Consider the following 20,506-nt stretch of genomic DNA (forward strand, 5'->3'; position numbering starts at 1 on the left):
GAAGTTACCTAAGTATGGCCTAAGCATAAGTTCTTTGTGCTCGGTGCAATAAGTAGCTCAAACTCTTCTAGTTTCAATTCTTTGTCCTAGTTAAGTCGTCATACGATTGAGTTCCTAATGTTCCCGGTGATAGGCACTTACCTGCCACACACTTGGTTCGTTTTCCTTAAATTACACTAAAAACTACAAACTATAAACACTACAATAAACTCGATCTCCCTTTGTAGTTTGCAAAGGTGACTTAACTTTACCCCGAAACATATCTCTTCATCCGTCATAGTTTGTAGTGTATTCCGTAAGGAGAGCACTGCAATTCTCTATTAACGCTACGGTCTCGAAGTCACCCTTCTGCCTCCTCCTGTTAGATAAGATACCCTTTAAGAACTTTGCGAACTTTGTCATTTGGTACAGTGCATCTATCAGTGGTACTTCTATGCAAATCTCCTTGATCTTCTTCAGGAATCGGTTGAACTCTTCATCCTTCTTGGAGGTTATCAGTTTCTGAGGGAAGGGAATCGTCTGATTCTGTGGGGGGGGGGGGGACTTGAAGAGTTTCTTCAACCTTTTTAGTAGTCTCCTCTCCATCCCTGTTTTGAGTCTGATTGGGCATTAAGAGAGAGGGCTCCTTCTCTGAGTCAGGTTCCTTCTAGGTAATGATTTGGGGGTCTCCCACAATACATCCGCTCCTCAACTCAATACGGTTGCAATGTTCCACTGGATTTATATCTGGCTTCCCTGGAAATGTTCCCTGTGCTCTTGAAATAGATTGGGCTATCTAGCTGTCTTGCATCTTTTGGTGCCTCTTAGAATTCTCCATTCTTTGAGTTAACAGCTTGATCTCATTCTTCATCTTCTTTTGCTCTGAGAGAGCTTCTTCAAGCATCTTTTCAATTTTGGACAATTGTGAAGGTTGCTGTTGAAAAGTTTGTTGCCCAGCTGAGTAGTTTAGCTGCCTAAGTGAGTAGTTCTGTTGTCCAGGTTGATAGCTCTATTTTGCTAGCCCTTGATCCTGATTGTTCCGTTACGAGAAGTTTGGATGATTCCTCCAACCTGGATTGTATGTATTGGAGTACGGATTATTTTGCCTTTGGTTGTAGCTAACTATTGCATCACACTGCTCAAGTTGGTTTATCTGTGCTTGTATTGGCCCTAGGGGACAAGTATCTTGAACATGATCCGTACTTTTGCAGATTTTGCAAACACAAACTATCTCATTGGCAGTGTTGTTGTTGTTTCCCATGGCCTCAAATTTCTTGGTCAGAGCATCCAGCTTTGCAGACATGAGAGTGACTTCATCTACGTCGAATTTCCCTGATGCTTTTATTGGGTTCCATGAGAAAGAACCACCAGATCGTTCTGATACCCACTGATGGTGATTATGTGCCACGTTCTCAATGATCTCTTCAGCTTCATCAAGGTTCTTGTTCATCAGTGCTCCTCCTGCTGCAGAATCGAGGGATACCTTCGTGTGATAGTTGATTCCATTGTAGAAGGTGTGTAGGACCAACCATTTCTCAAGGCCATGATGGGGGCACTATCTCAGCATGCTCTTGAATCTGTCACAGGCTTCAAATAATGATTCTGAGTCTATCTGTTTGAAGCTTGCGATCAAGTTTCTCATGTGGGCAGTTTTGCTTGGTGGATAGAATTTGTCTAGGAATTTCTGCTCACACTGCTCCCAAGTTGTAATGTTGTTTGCTGGAAGGGAATTTAGCCACTGCTTGGCTTTGTCTTTCAGGGAGAATCTAAAGAGCAATAACCTTACTGATTCTAGAGGGACTCCGTTCACTTTCATGGTGTCGCAGATCTCATAGAAAAGTTCCAAGTGGTGGTTTGGATCATCATGAGGTCCTCCACCGAATTGATTCTGCTGAACCATATGAATTACTGCAGTCTTGATCTCAAAGTTGTTAGCTTCGATTGGCGGTCGAGTGATGTTAGACCGAACCCCTCGTGCATAAGGTGTTGCATAATCCTTTAATAATTTATCAGCCATCTCTGAGGACTCCTGTGCTGCTTAGAATGCCTTCTGTAGGATTCTTCTCCTCAGGAAAGTCCTATTAATCTCTGGATCAAACGGTAGGAGCTGTCCTGAAAGGTTAGCTCTTCACATGCAAAAATAAAATATGGACTATAGTAAAGGCGAGAAATGCAATAATGTTATTTTTTATGTTTTTAATAGAAATGCAAGTAAAGAAAAACAAGAGTAAAATTATTTATCTCTAAATGCAAACGAAAGTAAAGAAAACAAAGGGTCTAATCTAGTATGACTATCACCAATGTTATAGACGCAGTCCCCGGCAATGACGCCAAAAACTTGTTACGATTCCGTAAGTGCACGGATTCGTCGTCAGTAATATAAAACATTATCGAACCCATAAGGACTGGTTATAAGCACTAGTGAAGCCATACTTAGGATTAGCAACACTATCGATGGTTGTAAGTAATCTAAGAGAACAGATTGGGAAGCGAGGAATAAGAACAAGCAACGAGAGAAAATCAACCTGGTTAATGAAGAGTTCTAGGAGTTCGGTTTCATTGTGGTGGTATTGATGTTTCTCATACTATCCTATTCTCATTGTCCTTTGGCATGCATTCGCCGAAAGCTAAAGCAACTATCTTTGAGCGCTAGACAAAGACAATCCCTACGAAATCCTATCACAGTTAACCCCTGTCACTAGGGCTCCTCGGTAGATCCAAGGACACGACTCTTACTGATGTTATCAAAGATAGAATTAAGAAGCTAGGTTTGGTCTCTTACTTCCTTGCGAAGGAGTCACCTCTTCTTTCGAGGAAGTACCCTAAATGTCCGTGAACGGGTTACCCATGTCACTAGGGCCCCTCGGGTGTACGATCTAAGGTATCCCCTCTACGAGGTTGGCAATTCTTGCACATTCAATCAACACGACAAAGAGATCGAGGAATCGAAACAAAGTAAGCGAAATCATTCAATGAATATAAACATGTTATGAGTTTTACATCAAACCAATCCACAATTACTCCTCCATCCTAGAACAAAGACTCTACTCCATAGATGCTAGAGAAGAACCCAAAGACATGGTGAATCTAAACATACAATCCTCAAAAACGAAGAGAGAAAAAAGAAGTATGCTTATCCAATGATGATGAGTGATCTCCGGATCCATCCTTTGCTTCTGGAGTTGAGGTGGTGATGGAAGGTCGCTGGATCGATGTCCTGGACGGCGTGGAGTGGCACCCGAATGAATCTCCTCTTCACGGTTCGCCTCCCGGCTCTCCCCCTTGGAAAAGGGGTTAAAACCCTTTTTATAAGCTAGGGCACGGTGCGGCGGCACAACCGTGCAAGGATGGCACGACCGTGCCCTAACTGGGCTCTGGATGCGTTGCACGGCCGTGCTAATTCGCACAGCCGTGTGATGCTGGGGCTCGGTTCCTGGGGACACGGTCATGCAGGGTTGCACGGCCGTGTGCTGCTTGACCTCGGTCATGGGGTGCACGGTCGTGCAAGGTTGCACGACCGTGTTCTGATCCGTCTCTGGTTTGACCGCATGGCCGCGCAAGGCTTGCATAGCCGTGCACATCTTCCCTTCTGTTTGGCCACACGGTCGTGCAAGGTTTGCATGACGGTGTTCTCTGGCTTGCTCCGGTGCGTCGACAAGCGTCGTTTTCGCTCCGAAAGTTGTCCCTGTCAACACAAAACCAAACAAAGAGCAGATATCCGTACAAGAGTATATATGATGAATACCCGATAAAAGAAGTGATCATACAAAGAATACGTACGTATAAAGCAAGCGAATGTGCGTAAAAGCATGCATAAACCATCATAATATTTACACAAATCAAAGAAACAAATGGAGGTCTATCTAAAAACTGACTTCGACCAGTGGTTCAGCATCTCCATAGGCTACAAGGCTCTATTCGATAACGTCAGAATTTCGATGGACCCGGAATAGTGAAATCCGGAGATGAAGAAGAAAGCCCAAATAGATTTCAAGGCTCACAACACCCTCCAATGTGGGCTAACGAAAAAGAACTGAACCACGTCGGCCCACATGAAAATGCGAAGGAACTATGGGATAAGCTCATCGAATTGTACGAGGGAACCAGCAACACGAAGGTAACCAAAAGAGACCTCTATCTAAATAAAATATTTAATATAACAATGCAAGAAGAAGAAGCTGCGAGTCAACTCAGTTGGTGCAATATCCCCTAGGTCAGGTTGACCAAGTTGACTAATTTTGAGTTGGCTCAAGCTTGAGTCTTGATGTTTGAATTTTGGTGTTTGACAATACATGGAGATTGGAGATGCAATCGTCCGTTTGGGGAGATTATTGATACAATTCTCATCTAATCAAGAGATGGCCAGTTTGATGTGAAGAAGAGTCAAGTAGATCAAAATTGACTAGATACTTGACTAGAAAGTCCTGGTGAGTCAAGTCAGGCAGTTGGGAAATCATGGTGAGTAAAGTCAGGTGAAAGACTTAGTGAGTGAAGCTAGGCAGTTGAAAGTCCCGGTGAGTGAAGCCAGACAGATTGAAAGACCTAATGAGTGAAGCTAGGCAGTTGGAAATCCTGGTGAGTGAAGCTAGGTAAAAGACCTAGTGAGTGAAGCTAGGTAGTTGGAAAAACCTGGTGAGTGAAACCAGGTGAAAGTCCTGGTGAGTGAAGCTAGGTAGGTAGAAATCCCGGTGAGTGAAGTCAGGCAGTGGAAAGACTTGGTGAGTGAAGCCAGGCACGTGGAAATCCAGATGGGTTAAAGTTGACCAGACACCTGGTGTTGGAAAGCCCAAGTAGGTCAAAGGATTGATCAAATACTTGGCACGAGAAAATCCAGATGGGTCAAGGGTGACCGAACATCTGGTGGAAGTCCAAGTGGGTCATGGAGGACCGGACACTTGACATGAGACGGTAAGTCGAAGTGGGTCAAGGTTGACTGGTCACTTGGCACGAGGAGAAAAGTCCAAGTGGGTCAAAGGGTTGACCGAACACTTAGTGAAGAAGTTCTAGCAGGTCAAGGTTGACTGAATTCTAGGCATAAGAAGTTCCAATAGGTCACAGTTGACCAGATGTTGGATTTAGGGACCCTAGACTTGAGTTAAGCAAGTCAAAGGGAGGTCAATCGATCAGCCGATCAATTGAACCGAAGCCCAATCGATCAACTAATCGATTGGGAACAGTGTAGTGACAAAAGGGAGCCCAATCGATTAGACGATTGATTGGGAGCTTATATCGCGCACACAGTAGCTTTCCCAATCGATCAGCTTATCGATTGGGCTCTCCAATCAATTGGTCGATCGATTGGGGGCTGGTTTTCTTGTGCGATCGCAAGAAAGCCTGAATCAATGGATCGATCGATTCAGACACTTTCCAGAGAGCACATTAGAGGGATGAATCGATTAGCTGATTAATTCAGCCGCCCCAATCAATCAGGCGATCGATTAGGCAGTGACTGTTGCGCAGGTTTAAAGCCATTGGCGAGCGTCTTCCATGAAAGTTCTTCCTCTCCACTTCTTGTGATCATGCTAACAGGCACACACCAAATCTTGGAGGCTTAGAGAGGAGTGTTGGTGTACTTCCAAGCAAGAGGTGTATTCAAGCAAGAAGAAGCAAGCTAGGGTTTTGTAAATCTTGTAAGATTTGTATTGTAAAAGCTTGTTTTTCTTTCTTCTTGTATTGTGAGTTTGTACAAGGCTTCTCCGCCTTCGATAGTTACCGTAAAGGAGTGTTTTCATAGTGGATGAGTGAGAGAGGGTCGGATCCTTATATTACTCACCTCTTCTTAAGGTGGATACCAAGTAAATCCTTTGTGTTAGCATTGGAGAGTTGCTTCTAGTTTTATTCTATTGTAAATCATCACGAAGCAAGCCAACTACAAGTGCACGACGAGCTATTCCCCCCCCCCCCCCCCTCTCTAGCACAAATCAACCCTAACAAGTGGTATCAGAGTGAGGTTGTACTTCACTGGAATCATTGCCTAATGGGGCAAGAAGCTAGAGGGTGAAGAAGTTGAAGCAAATTTCATCTAGTCGATGACTTCATCAAAAGCTCAACTTCAAGATAGAATTCCGAGATGGACTCGGATTCGACACAAGGGTGCCTCCACCATTCACAATGACGAGCTTCGATTCTTAGAAATCAAGAATAAAAAAATTCTTGATGATGAAGATAAAGTAATGGGTTGCTCTCATGGAAGGCTTTGAAGCTCCAAATAATTCAAAAGGCAAAATTCTCAAGAAAAGCAAATGGATCAAGGAGCAAATTCAAAGGTGGGAGGTAAATGATAAGGTAACCAAGTTATTGGTTAGTCTATTGCCAAGCATAATCATTTGCAAAATTGGAGAATACAAAGACGCAAATGAACTTTGGAGCAAGTTGGCCAAGCTTCATGAAGAACCCTCCACTGTACTAACTCAAGAGAAATCCAAAGAGGGCAACTCATTGGAGAAATACTAAGAGAAGGAGGACTCCGAGGTTGAGAGGTGCTCAACATCAAAAGCATCCAAGAAGCTTCATCCTCAATGGAGTACAACAAAAAGGGCAAAGAGGGAGCATACTCTTTGTTCAATGGGCAAGAGGATGAAGATGAAAAAGCCTCCACCTCTAGGATTGAGTGTAAAATACCGGAAAATAGGCGAATATAAATAAAGGAATTTTTCAAAATTTTTGGAAATTTTTCGGGAATTTTTCGGAGACCGTATGGACGAGTTTACGGGGATTAAACTGGGCTCCAGGAAAGCCTGTTTAGGCTACCCCATTTAAGTGAGGAAAAGTTTATTTATCTTATTTATTTTTACTTTCTTTTCTTTCTCCCTAAACGCCGTTTCTTTCCCTCAACCCGCACCTCCTCCTCTCTCGATTTCCTTCGACCCGTGCCCTAACCTTCCTCGCCGGCGCTTGATCAAGAGCCGAACCCCTCTCCTCTCTGCGCCTTCTCCACCCGACAGCACCGCCGGGTGTTCTTCCTCCTCGCTGAGCGACGCGCCGCCGCCACCCCTGCCGACGCCGTGCCCTAGCCGAGCCACCGTCGCCTATGCCCTAGTGTCGGCTACCTTCCTTGTGCCCTAATTCTCCGCCGCCGCCGCACCTTCTGCCCTAGCGCCGTCCTCCTCCCTCTTGTCGTTGTCCGACGATGCCACCATGCCCTGTCACCATCGCCGGATGCCTTTCACTACCGCCTTGTCGCCACCTTGGTCGGAGGTGATCATCCCGCGGCCACTACAGCCTTCCTTGTGCGCTGCTTGGTTGGTCGCCGACTACTCCTTGTTCTTGAGTCATGCCTTAGACCCGAGCCAACAAGGTGAGATTGTGCCCTATGGATTTGGATTGGTGGAGCACCCAATTTTTTTTTATCTCAGGCTGTGGTGTTGTTCCTTGTTTCTAGCAGGATCTCTAGCTTGTTCCGGCAGCCAACCTCTTCAACTTTGGATCAATAGTGATACATTCAAATTGAGGTAAGCTTCGGTTGTTGATTAGGATTGTTGCTTGATTGCGTATCAATCTTGATTTCATCTTATCCGAACAGTGAAGTATCCAGCAAGGAGGTTGGGCTAGGTGGAGGGTCTTGGTTCCGGTAGCTATTCCATCTGTAGCCATATTGTTGTCAGTATCAACACTCCATGCTATGGATCAACAATCACAGCCGTTGATTAAGGTAAGCTATGTGTGGAGTTTTGGTTGTATTCTATGAGTATTTGGAGGATATGCAATTGTATCGAATTGGAGATAAATTGGATTGCCAGATGGTTAGATTGATTAGGGTTTTACCCTAATTTAGCCTTGAGGATTTTATTTAGCTATACATTTGAGTTAGCTAAATAAAATGTATGTATATTGGTGACACAAGACCTTGACGCGAGACGCGCATCTCGACTTTGGATTTGGAAAGATTGGACTTTCTTATTTGAGACGGGTACTCTTGACTTATCTTTTATGATATCGTCATTTGGATATGCATAGTACTTTATAACTGCAAGCAATGAACATGTTTGTCTTTGGTATGTCACTGTTTGATATCCATAGCATGTTAGGTTTGTCGCATGTTATGTATCCGTGCTTATATCTCGTGATTTGTTACCATGAGTATCTTATTGCCATGAGTATTTTATTACCATGAGTATCTTAGTTTCTAGAGTGACATACCATGCTTTACTGAGGTTAGGATTAGGCTCTGGATTTTTGTTTCTGGCATGTGTATCCAAATTATCTGATACTTAGGTTTTTATGCCATGCCTGGATTGTGTATTTCTATTGGTATATCATATATGATTCGTATACCTAGACCTTGTGGCTTTGATCTGTGCATATTGTTGGTACATATGCTATGGAAGGGGGATATGTTTAGGATCTAGGTTGTTATATCATAGAGGACCTGTATACCCTAGATCTATGGATTTGACCTACTGATACTGTGGTACCCATATTATGTATATATGGATTTTTTCTATGCTGATCAGGATATTCCATACTTATTATGTTCAGGACATAGTTTTTTTTTTATATTCTATCTGACCTGTGTACTCTAGATCTTGGTATGTGACCATCGATTTTACAGTACTCATTTTATATATATGGATATGGATATGTTGATCAGTTTTGTTATGCTTAGTGTCATGCATCATGATTGCATGCTGTGCGATTGTCGGCTCCACTATGGTTGAGCACATCGCCAGTTACATGTACTGCACACACCACCACTCATGGGTTAGTGGTATATCAGACCGGTGTGTGGCGGTTCTGCTGTTTGGCTCCGTTGGTCTGAGGACTCAGCGTAGTAGCCGGCAGACAATTCCGCTCTGTTTGGCTCCGCTGGCATTTAGTGTAGCAGCGTAGTAGCCGGCAGACGGTGGACTCTGTTTGGCTCCGTTGGTCAGGTGACTCAGCGTGGTAGCCGGCAGAGATACCTCCCCGTCATCGCGTACCGGGAGTTGAGAGCATTGAGCTCCCCCATTTATGATTTGGGGTCACAGGACAGGAGTACTCCGACAGCATCCCGTCCACTCGGTAACTCATCAGGAGCAGTGACGACAGAGTGCACGGTTGTTATAGCCCTACCCACTCGGTCTCGCCATTTTTGTGTGAGAGGACTGACTGGCGTCAGGGGTGACCAGGACGCATCATTAGCATCATATGCATTGATGTATTTATATTATTGTGATTGTGTTTGCTACATTTGGTTGCTGCATTTTGGTTGGATGCATACCTTTGACCTGCATACAAGATTATTGACACTTTCAGTTTGACGACCCTTTTGTCTGGATAGGAGTTCCTGGTGAGTACAGCTTCCTCAGTTACCTTTCAGCTTTGCATATTCCCTATATATGATTAGGAAGCTGTATTCCATGTTTGTTGCTGTTAGATATATCTTAGTACTCATGTCCATTGGTATTTGCTGAGTTGTTGAACTCACCCCCGTTGACACTATCTTTTTCAGGTACCAGGTTATTTATGGTGTCGCTTGGAGTATCCTGTCTGCTGGTCCCCACGTCACATCAGAAGACATATCGGTTTCACGTATGTTTTGTTTGTATGTATCAGTTTGTTTAGCTCTATACTCCGGTTTTGTTTTTGGAGTGTTAATGTTGTTATGTGGTATTTTGTATTTGTTGTTGGTTGTGTAAGCCTAGCCGGCTAGCAGATTTTATGCTTTGGTTTGTATTGGGTTTCTGTCATTTTCGTTGTGTTAGTTTTGTTCCAGCCGTGTGAGCTGATGATATATATATAACTGCGTGGTTGTGTGTATATTCCAGCCGCCTGTGGCTGATGTATATGATGCCTGTAGAAATGCTTCAGATTGTCACTCGTACAGGGGAGGTGCTGCCGAAATTTCTTCGGACAGGGACTTCTCCGGGGCGTGACATTGAGGGGGAGCGACATTTATTGACGCTGGACCAAGAAGAAGAAGAGGCTTCTACTTCCAGGTCAGGTGAAGAAGAAGAAGATGGTGCCACCTCCACAAATCAAGAAAAAACAAATGGAGGATCAAGTGTCATCCCTATACGTGAAGGTATAATAAGTTTAATTAAAAATAAAAATCATATTATATGTTTTAAGTGTAGGGAAAAAGGCACTATAAGAGAAAATGCCCAAAGTTGACCAAGAAAAAGAGTCAACTAGAACTAAAGGGCAAGGAGAAGTCTAAGGAGATCACCCCCACAACAAAAATGAGCAAGGAACACATTGTGTGTTTCTTGTGCAAGAAAAATGAACATTATCGAAGCCAATGTCCAAAGGGAAAGAAGTTGGTCAAGCCCAAAAGAGGAAGCACAAGTCAAGGGGGAGCTCTTAATAGCAAACCCAAGGTTCCATTTATTGATGCAATTCCTCGTAGAAATGGTAAAGAGCATGCTAATTCTAGTTTATATCATTTTAATGATATTTATGTTGGGTTTTTCGGGCCGCGAAAACCCCGAATCACCCATGCCACTGGATCTCGTGCGAAGAAAAACTTTCAAAAATACGAGTACGAGTTTAAAGCTTCGATCTACAGTAGATCTAGAAAAGAAAAAACTTTTATATCTTTGAAGCGAAGCCGTTCACGTTCCCGCTCGTCCAAGGTACGTCGGATCTCAAGATTGTCAACGTAGACAATCCTCTAGTAGTATCCACACGAACAAGAAGTGTTCCCTAACACTCAAGGATGGAGAAGAGAGCACCACAAGTGTGCTAGCACTTTCTAGGGCTCTCGGGTAGGATTTAAAAGGGAGAAAGGAGAGAAAGTAAAAAGGAATCTCATATACTCCTCTAGGTACCCTCCTTTGTGACCTTCACTTCACCCTATTTTCATGGTACTCAACTCACTCACCTTTTTCTCACTTGCATGAAGCCCACGGCAACCTTAGAGAAGAAGGAAGAAGAGAGAGCTAGAAGAGAGCCAAGGAGGAAGATGGAATGAATGCACATTAATAAAAAATTCATTCCCTTTCCACCTCTTGAGTGGTCGGCCACATGAGTAACTCCCACTCCTTTAATGTGGCCGGCCACATTAAATGGAATGGAGGCTTGTAACCTCCATGAGGTGGCACACCATGATGATGTGGAACATCATCATTGGTCCACATCTTACCAAATCACAAATGATGTGGCATATAGTCAAGTCAAACTTGACTTTTCCTCTTTCTCTCAAGTCAAGTCAAACTTGACTCAATCTCTCTCATGGTTGATCTAATCCAACCATTTAATTCAAGCCAATTTAATATAATGAATCTAATTCATTTAATTAAATTGATTCAATGAGTCATAATCTAAATTAGACTCATTGAACACATGAATCAACTTGAGTCCAACTCAATTAGCCCAATTAGCCCAACTCAATTTAAATTAGACTCATTCAACAATTGAATCTAATTGAGTCTAACTCAATAAGTCTAATTCGAATCCAATCTTTGGTGCATCATATGAACCTAATCCAATTGGTTCATCATATGAACCTAATCTCCATCCACTTGTTCTTTGTGTGTGACCCAATAGGTTCTTGTAACATTGGCAATAAGCCCCTAAACACATTTAGAAGCATAACTAATGAGCGGTATCTAGCAATACATCATTACTACCCAAGATACAAGAATGTTGAGATCCAACATCACCTTGTAACTACTAATTGTGACTCCTCACAATATATGACAAGTGTCCTTCTATCCTAGACATCTAGACTGATCAATACGAGGCATAGACCGTGTCATCCTCTAATCAATCTAAATCTTGAACTCCAAGTAGACTCACTAAATCAAATGAGCTCAATATCCCATATTGACTCATTTGGGCATGGCCATGCACTTCGTGGTCTCAATCTATCAAGAATACCGATGTCTCTCCCGTCATATAGGAGGGATAGATCTCATCTACATCACTCACATCCCTCTGCATAATTCGTTACATACCCAGTAATCGCCTTTATAGTCCACCCAGTTACGGGTGACGTTTGACGAAACCAAAGTACATAACTCCTTATGTAGGGAACCATGGTGACTTTAGGTATAAGGATTATTAGTCATACTAATAGCCACATGAGAAAGTATATGACACTCATATAACGATCCATGATACTTTCTCATGGCGGGTCATTCAGTACACATTCTCTAATGTATACCCATGTGTCAACTTGATATCTCTATATCCATGACTTGTGAGATCAAGTCATCGAGTTGACCTACATGCTAATCTTATTGCATTAACATTGTCCCTGAATGTTAATACTTGACTAGGAATGATTAAGTGATAAAGAAACCTTGTAAATGGATCGCCTTGAAATTTAGCTTGGGGAAGGGTATTGACGCCACACTCAAGCAAGATGAGAAGGTGAGTGATAAGTCATGGAGTTTTGATCGCCACAAGTTGCCTTGATAAGATCAAAATTAGTTCTTTGCCTAAGAACAAGAAGGAAGCTCTCACAAAAGAGAAACTCAACTTTTCATTCAAACTTACATGATTTGTCATACAAGAGTTCTCCTATTTAACATCCCTTAAGATCCCCTATGCACTAATTATACAATAAATATCATACTTGCATGCATGGGTTTTATTATCCACTAATGCAACCACTAATCCCTAATACTAGCTTAATGCAACCATGCATACATGGTATTTGTTATACTAGCTTAGGAACTCTCAAAAATGCATTAAAAACCCACAAAGGACATCAAAAGTCACTTTAGAAAAACCCCCCCATGCATGCACACGAAAATGGTCCTCATGTTGGTCCAATTTCACTTTCAAATTGAAGGAATGTGATCCACTTAGTTGTTGCCTCCATTGTGCATTGATCCTCCTTTTCCTTGAGCCTCATTATTAAGCCTTCCAAAGCTTGCTTCATTCTCTTAGTCTTGGACCTTGTCATGGGTCCCCCAATTCCCTTCAATGCCTCTTCTTGGCTCACATCATTCCCTCCTTCTTTAGGTGAATTCGTCCTCGAATTTAGGTCTTCATCTCCTACATCAAAAGGACTCAAATCAGCCACATTAAATGTTGCACTAACACCATACTCACCGGGCAAATCAATTTTGTAAGCATTGTCATTAATTCTTTCCAACACTTGGAATGGTCCATCTCCTCTTGGTTGAAGATTTGATTTCCTTTGGGTAAGAAACCGTTCCTTCCTCATATGAACCCACACCCAATCACCGGGTTCAAGGACCACTCTTTTTCTCCCTTTATTGGCTCGATTTGCATATTGCTCCATTTTCTTCTCAATTTGAGCTTTAACTTGCTCATGAAGTTTCTTCACATATTCTTCCTTTGTTTTGCCATCCTTGTGAACTAAAGAAGAAGTGTTATGTAAAGGAAGCAAATCAAGAGGTGTTAGTGGATTGAAGCCATAAACAATCTCAAAAGGAGAAAATTGAGTAGTAGAATGGACCGCCCTATTATAAGCAAATTCAACATGAGGTAAACATTCTTCCCAAGACTTAATGTTCTTCTTAATAATTGCTCTAAGAAGAGTAGAAAGTGTCCTATTTACCACCTCAGTCTGGCCGTCAGTTTGTGGGTGGCATGTGGTGGAGAAAAGAAGCTTTGTTCCCAGCTTGTTCCATAAGGTCCTCCAAAAATGGCTTAAAAATTTGGTGTCACGATCTGAAACAATGCTCCTAGGCATGCCATGAAGTCTTACCACCTCTTTGAAAAACAAATCTGCCATATGAGTTGCATCATCCAGTTTGTGGCAAGGTATGAAGTGTGCCATCTTGGAGAATCTATCAACTACCACAAAAATGGAGTCCTTACCTTTTTGAGTACGTGGTAGCCCTAAAACAAAATCCACAGACAAGTCAGTCCAAGGAAAATTAGGAATAGGCAAAGGCGTGTAAAGTCCATGAGGTAATGTCTTAGATTTTGCTTTTCTACACACAATGCACTGTGCACAAAATTTCTGCACATCGTGTTTCATGTGTGGCCAATAAAAATGTTCAAGAAGCATTTCTAAGGTCTTTTGAACCCCAAAGTGTCCCATTAAACCCCCCTCATGTGCTTCCCTAACTAGCAATTTACGCATGGATTCTCTAGGCACACAAAGTCTGTTATTCTTAAACAAGTAGTTGTCATGCCTAGCAAACCCATTTTGTGATTTCTTTTCACACGCAGCATATAATTGGGAAAACCCATTATCATGTACATACAATTCCTTAATATGTTCAAAGCCAAGCAATTTAGTTTCAAGTGTAGCTAACAAATTATACCTTCTTGAAAGTGCATCTGCTACAACATTTACCTTTCCTTGCTTATGCTTAATCACATAAGGAAATTGTTCAAGAAATTTGACCCATTTGGCATGCCTTTTGTTGAGCTTCCCTTGCCCTTTCAAATACTTCAAAGATTCATGATCACTATGAATGATAAATTCTTTAGGCAAAAGATAATGCTGCCATGTTTGCAATGCTCTAACAAGGGCATACAATTCTATGTCATAAGTGGAATAGTTGAGGGTGGCATCACTTAATTTCTCACTAAAATATGCAATGGGATGACCATCTTGAAGTAAAACAGCACCAATACCCACATGAGATGCATCACATTCAATTTCAAATGATTTGGAAAAATCAGGTAAAGCAAGAATGGGTGCATGTGTGAGTTTATCCTTAAGTGTTTGAAATGCATTTTCTTGATTCTCTCCCCATCTAAAACCCATATTTTTCTTAACAATTTCATTTACGGGTGCTGCCATTGTGCTGAAATCCTTTACAAACCTCCTATAGAAACTTGCCAACCCATGGAAGCTCCTAACCTCACTCACAGTTTTAGGAGTTGGCCAATCTCTATTGGCCTTAACTTTCCCTTCATCAACCTGCACTCCTTTAGAACTTATGACAAAACCAAGAAAAACCACATGATTAGTGCAAAAAGAACACTTTTCCAAGTTAGCATATAGTTTTTCCTTTCTAAGGACATGCAAGACAGATTGGAGATGTGCAATATGCTCAACAAAACTCTTGGAATATATCAAAATATCATCAAAGTATACTACCACAAATTTTCCAAGAAATTCTCGTAAAACATGGTTCATAAGCCTCATAAAAGTGCTTGGTGCATTAGTTAACCCAAAAGGCATTACCAACCATTCATACAATCCATATTTGGTTTTGAAAGCTGTTTTCCATTCATCCCCTTCCCTTATCCTAATTTGATGGTACCCACTTTTTAAATCAATTTTAGAAAAGAAGCAAGCACCATGCAATTCATCAAGCAAATCATCAAGTCTAGGGATTGGATGTCTATACCGAATTGTGATGTTGTTGATGGCTCTACAGTCAGTGCACATCCTCCATGTTCCATCCTTTTTAGGCACCAAAATTACGGGTACAGCACAAGGACTTAAACTTTCTCTAACCCATCCTTTTTGCAATAACTCCTCCACTTGATTTTGTATCTCCTTTGTTTCTTGAGGGTTGCTCCTATAAGCAGGCCTATTGGGCAGAGAAGCGCCAGGAATAAGGTCTATTTGGTGTTCAATTCCCCTTATTGGTGGCAATCCATGAGGTACTTCCTTGGGAAACACATCTTCAAAATCCTGCAAAATAACAACAACTTCACTAGGCAAAGAGTTAGTATTAGGTTCCAAGCAAGTTTCCTTGCACAAAAGAAGAAATATTGGTTGCCTTGTCAAATAAGCTTTCTTCACCTCATTTACTTTTGTAAACAAATTTTCTATTTTTCTCTCTTTCTTTTCCTCATTCTTTCTTTTCTTTTGAATTTTGTCCTCAAAATCAAGTATTTTCTTTTTCACACACTCTTTCTTTTTCTTAAGCTCTCGCTCTTCTTTTTCTCTTTTCTCTCTCATTTTTATTTGATCCTCACAAACCTCCCTTGGTGATAACGGTACAAGTGTGACTTTGCAAGAATTGTGGACAAAAGAGAACTTGTTGGAGAATCCATCATGGTGAGCTCGCCTATCAAACTGCCAAGGTCTTCCAAGAAGAATGTGGCTTGCCTCCATAGGTACAATATCACATAGAACTTGATCTTCATATTTGCCAATGGAGAAATTAATCAACACTTGCTGATTCACTACCAATTCAACACTATTACTAAGCCATTGGAGTTTATATGGTCTTGCATGTGGTGTAGTCTTGAGGTTGAGTTTGGTGACCATCCTAGTACTTGCCACATTGGTACAACTTCCACCATCAATGATCATAGAGCATGTTTTACCTTGAATAAGGCAGCGGGTATGAAAAATATTTTCTCTTTGGTCCTCCTCATGCTCCTTGGCTTGGCTTCCCAATAATCTCCTAACCACCAAGAGATCTCCATCTTGCGCATAGGCTGCTCCATCATTTTCCTCATCCCTTGAGGAAGAGGAATGAGAAGTAATTTCTTCACTAGAGATACTCCCATTATCTCTCACCACCATAGTCTTCTTATTCGGGCATTCGGATGCAATATGACCTTTTCCCAAACACCTAAAACACTTGATATCCCTACTCTTAGAAGTGGAAGAAGAGGTAGTAGGAATAGGCTTCTTAGTGCTTGCTGCCTCCTTAGAATTTGAAGAAGAACCCTCCTTCTTTGGCTTGTCCTTCCAACTTGAAGAGTAGTTTGGAGAAGATGATTTCTTCATAACGCCCTTTCTCTTTAATTGTTGCTTTATTTTCATTGCTTGATGCACTAAGTCGTCAAGCTCCACATAATGTTGTAACTCCACAATGTCTCCAATGTCTCGGTTTAGGCCATGGAGAAACCGAGCCATGGTAGCTTCCCTATCCTCCACAATATTGGCCCTAATCAAAGCCACCTCCATCTCCTTGTAGTAATCATCTACACTCCTACTCCCTTGGGTGAGTCTTTGCAATTTGTTGTGCAATTCCCTATGGTAGTGGGAAGGCACAAATCTCCTTCTCATCAAAGTCTTCATTTCGTCCCAAGTGTTGATAGGATGCTCTCCATACCTTCTTCTCTCCTTTTGTAACTGATCCCACCAAATTAAGGCATAATCGGTGAACTCAAGGGCAGCCACCTTTACTTTCTTTGCATCATTGTAATTGTGGCATGAGAAAATTTGTTCTATTTTCATCTCCCATGCAAGATATGTTTCAGGATCATTCCTCCCTTGGAAGGAAGGTATCTGGACTTTCACACCTCGTAGATCATCTTCTCGTCTATGGTCTCTACCTCCTCTTTCATGTCTTCTTCCCCCTTCATGCCTCCTTCTTTCTCTTGGTGGATCATAGAATGATTCACTTTGACGAAATTCTTCATGATTAGAATTGCCCCCACGGTTCGAAACTTTTTCTCCTTCAAGTCGGTCCATCCTTTCGTGTATTTCTTCAAGTTGTCTTTGAAGTATTCTCTCAAATTGTTGAGTAAGTGCCTCCATTTGAAGCCTATTAAGATCTCGCCTAGGGAAATTAGGTGATTTTCCCCACTCATGCTTGCAACAAAAAAATAGAAGATGACAAGGAAAATTACAAAAGAAATGTTAGACGGACCTCACCACTCTACTCACGTGGTTGCACTCAAATTTATCCACTCAGCTTCCTTTATAGGTTCTTAAGGAAAGAACCTTATCAATATCTTTCTCAAGACAACAAGTAGACAATCAAGTGAATAAGAAACCAACAAAAGAAATATGAGTAGAACAAGAGAAATAAACGGATAAAACGAGAAATTCAGCAATGACCAAGAGCAATGGAAGGAATATATCTTTGTATTCAGATTTCACAAAGAAAGAATATTGAGTCCTTTCAATTCACAAATCCTCCTTTTTTTTTTTTTCTTTTTTTTTTCATTCAGAAATCAATGACTCTAATGATTTTATTTTTGTTTTTTTTTTCGAATTTTCCTTCTTTTTTTTTTTTTTTTGAGTTGAGGACCCAAATAGCGAATAGAAATTTATGACAGATAGGGACGAAGAGATCAACAAAGATGGACAAGAACAAAGAGGAAAACAAGACACAAACCTGAAAATCAAGGAGCCAAGGCTCTGATACCAAATGATAAAGAAACCTTGTAAATGGATCGCCTTGAAATTCAGCTTGGGGAAGGGTATTGACGCCACACTCAAGCAAGATGAGAAGGTGAGTGATAAGTCATGGAGTTTTGATCGCCACAAGTTGCCTTGATAAGATCAAAATTAGTTCTTTACCTAAGAACAAGAAGGAAGCTCTCACAAAAGAGAAACTCAAATTTTCATTCAAACTTACATGATTTGTCATACAAGAGTTCTCCTATTTAACATCCCTTAAGATCCCCTATGCACTAATTATGCAATAAATATCATGCTTGCATGCATGGGTTTTATTATCCACTAATGCAACCACTAATCCCTAATACTATCTTAATGCAACCATGCATGCATGGTATTTGTTATACTAGCTTAGGAACTCTCAAAAATGCATTAAAAACCCACAAAGGACATCAAAAGTCACTTTAGAAAAACTCCCCCATGCATGCACACGAAAATGGTCCTCATGTTGGTCCAATTTCACTTTCAAATTGAAGGAATGTGATCCACTTAGTTGTTGCCTCCATTATGCATTGATCCTCCTTTTCCTTGAGCCTCATTATTAAGCCTTTCAAAGCTTGCTTCATTCTCTTAGTCTTGGACCTTGTCATGGGTCCCCCAATTCCCTTCAATGCCTCTTCTTGGCTCACATCATTAAGAGTAGTGTTCCCTATATCATCTCACTATCGATTCAACCAATCGATTGATATAGGTAAGAACCTTCTACTCAAGGACGTTATTATACTTAGTTTATTTGGCACCAATACAAGTAAGTTTAATAACCAAAAACCAAATGCCTTTATTTATATATAGAATATGATACAACAAGTCTAAAATACAATCATCAAATGATTGGCTCTAGGACTCTAGCTAACAATTTACCATAAAAATAGGAAGCGTGATAACATTTAGGAAAAATATGTAGCTCTTTATGTCAAAACCACTCAACCTAAGGCTAGAAAGATAGATAACAAATTAGGCAATAACTCTAAGGATTTTAGATATGTGCATAAGAAAAGGAAAAATCAAGGCCTTAGTGAAAACTCTAAGGTTGAAGAATTATGGAAAGAAAACTAAATCTTGAGGTCAAGATTTGATATAATAGAGAGGACCCTTAGAAAAATAACGAATGAAAAACAAGGGTCCAAGAACAAAAACCTAGGCATAGGAAACCAAAAGTCATCCAATGGCCATAAAAATTTGAGATACAATCCTAAGGCTAAGAAGGATATTCCTTCATACCATAGGGTTCCATATAGCTATGAAACCAAACCTAGGTCTAGGTGTTAAGTCCTGAAGCTTCAGAACTTGGCATTGTACAAAAATCACTTAAATTAAGACTAGGTCTAGGTGTTAAATTGTACAAAAATTTTGGTAGGAAAGCTTCGGAATATCGTACCTAGAAATCGCTTCAGGGTTGTTAGGAAAGCTTCGGAATATCGTACCGGTTGCCTTGTACAAAAATTTTGTACAAGTCCTGAAGCTTTCCTAACAACCTATTGTGTTCTTTAGAAATTAAATTTGGAATCGTAAACGGAACTTAACATTATTGATTCCAAATTCAATCTATCTGTTCTTAATGGTTTAGACTTGGATCACAAACGATGCTTAACATTATTGATCCAAATCCACCCATGTTACAAATTTAATTAAATATTAATTTCAGAGATCTTCCAGGTTAAACATGGCGAGGCACTAGGCCTTCTTGGATATGGGACAATCCACCACTTCCTAGATAAAGCCTTTCAACGAAATGTAATATTTAATTTTCTTATAGTAACACTAGGTTTAACCAAAAGGAACAATCGAATCACAAGTTTGAAAAACAAAAGAAACACAAAATTGAAAACATAAATTCGATTACCTAGATTCATTAGTCTCTTGTGTTTGGTATTTCAAGATCTAAATAAAAGGATGAACTAGTTATGATGCGGAATCTAATAACTAGTTATACCTTTTATAGCTTATAGACCTCAAGATCTTCTGCCATATTCCTCTTCTTATCTCGGACGTCGTGTGGGCGATGATCTAGCGAGACAAAAATCCACCCAAGCCTCCTTCTTCTCCTTGGAAGTTTTGGCCACCAAGAATCTCCTAGAGATGAAGGTCTTCGACCACCAACCAAGCTCCAAGGGATGCAAAGAAACAAAGCCTCTTTTCTCTACTTCTTCTCCAAGCAAAATTCGGCTACCAACAAGCTCCTTGAGAGTTGATGCCGCCGGCCACCAATGAAGAAGAAAAGGAGGAGAGGAAGAAGATGAGGGCCGGCCACCGCAAGGAAGAGAAGAGAGGAATACTAGATGTATATCCTTGTGAGGTGAGGCACCTCTACCCTCTCTTTTATATTCCTTGGTATTGGGAAATAAGGAAAGTTTTAATAAAAACTTCCATATTTTCCTTACCATTGAAAAGGAAAATTTAAGTAATTAAAAAAATTCCTTTTCTCTATCAATGCGACCATGCATGAGTTCCAGAATCGGAGGTAGCACAGGCTATGTAGATCTACACGGGCGTGCAAGGATGGTAGTGGCAGAGCATGTCACAGTCGTGTGGATCTACATGGGCGTGCAAGGATGGCAGTGGCAGAGCATGTCATGG

At 41.1% G+C, this 20,506-nt stretch overlaps 1 protein-coding gene and 1 pseudogene across 1 annotated transcript; one reads left to right on the plus strand and one right to left on the minus strand.

Moving 5' to 3' along the window:
- The first annotated feature begins 1,517 nt into the window (after window positions 1–1,517).
- Window positions 1,518–1,589, plus strand: LOC121994930 (annotated as a pseudogene).
- Window positions 1,590–12,757: 11,168 nt separating this feature from the next.
- On the minus strand, window positions 12,758–16,933 carry LOC121970764 (the record flags this gene model as incomplete). The annotated part of the gene is made up of 5 exons (XM_042521735.1): window positions 12,758–13,098; window positions 13,249–14,015; window positions 14,148–14,779; window positions 15,227–15,475; window positions 15,851–16,933. Coding segments are annotated over 5 exons (3,072 nt in total), but the record flags the coding sequence as incomplete, so codon positions are not given.
- Window positions 16,934–20,506: the final 3,573 nt, after the last annotated feature.

The sequence above is a fragment of the Zingiber officinale genome, chromosome 1B (assembly GCF_018446385.1).
Source record: "Zingiber officinale cultivar Zhangliang chromosome 1B, Zo_v1.1, whole genome shotgun sequence".
NCBI classification, from domain to species: domain Eukaryota; kingdom Viridiplantae; phylum Streptophyta; class Magnoliopsida; order Zingiberales; family Zingiberaceae; genus Zingiber; species Zingiber officinale.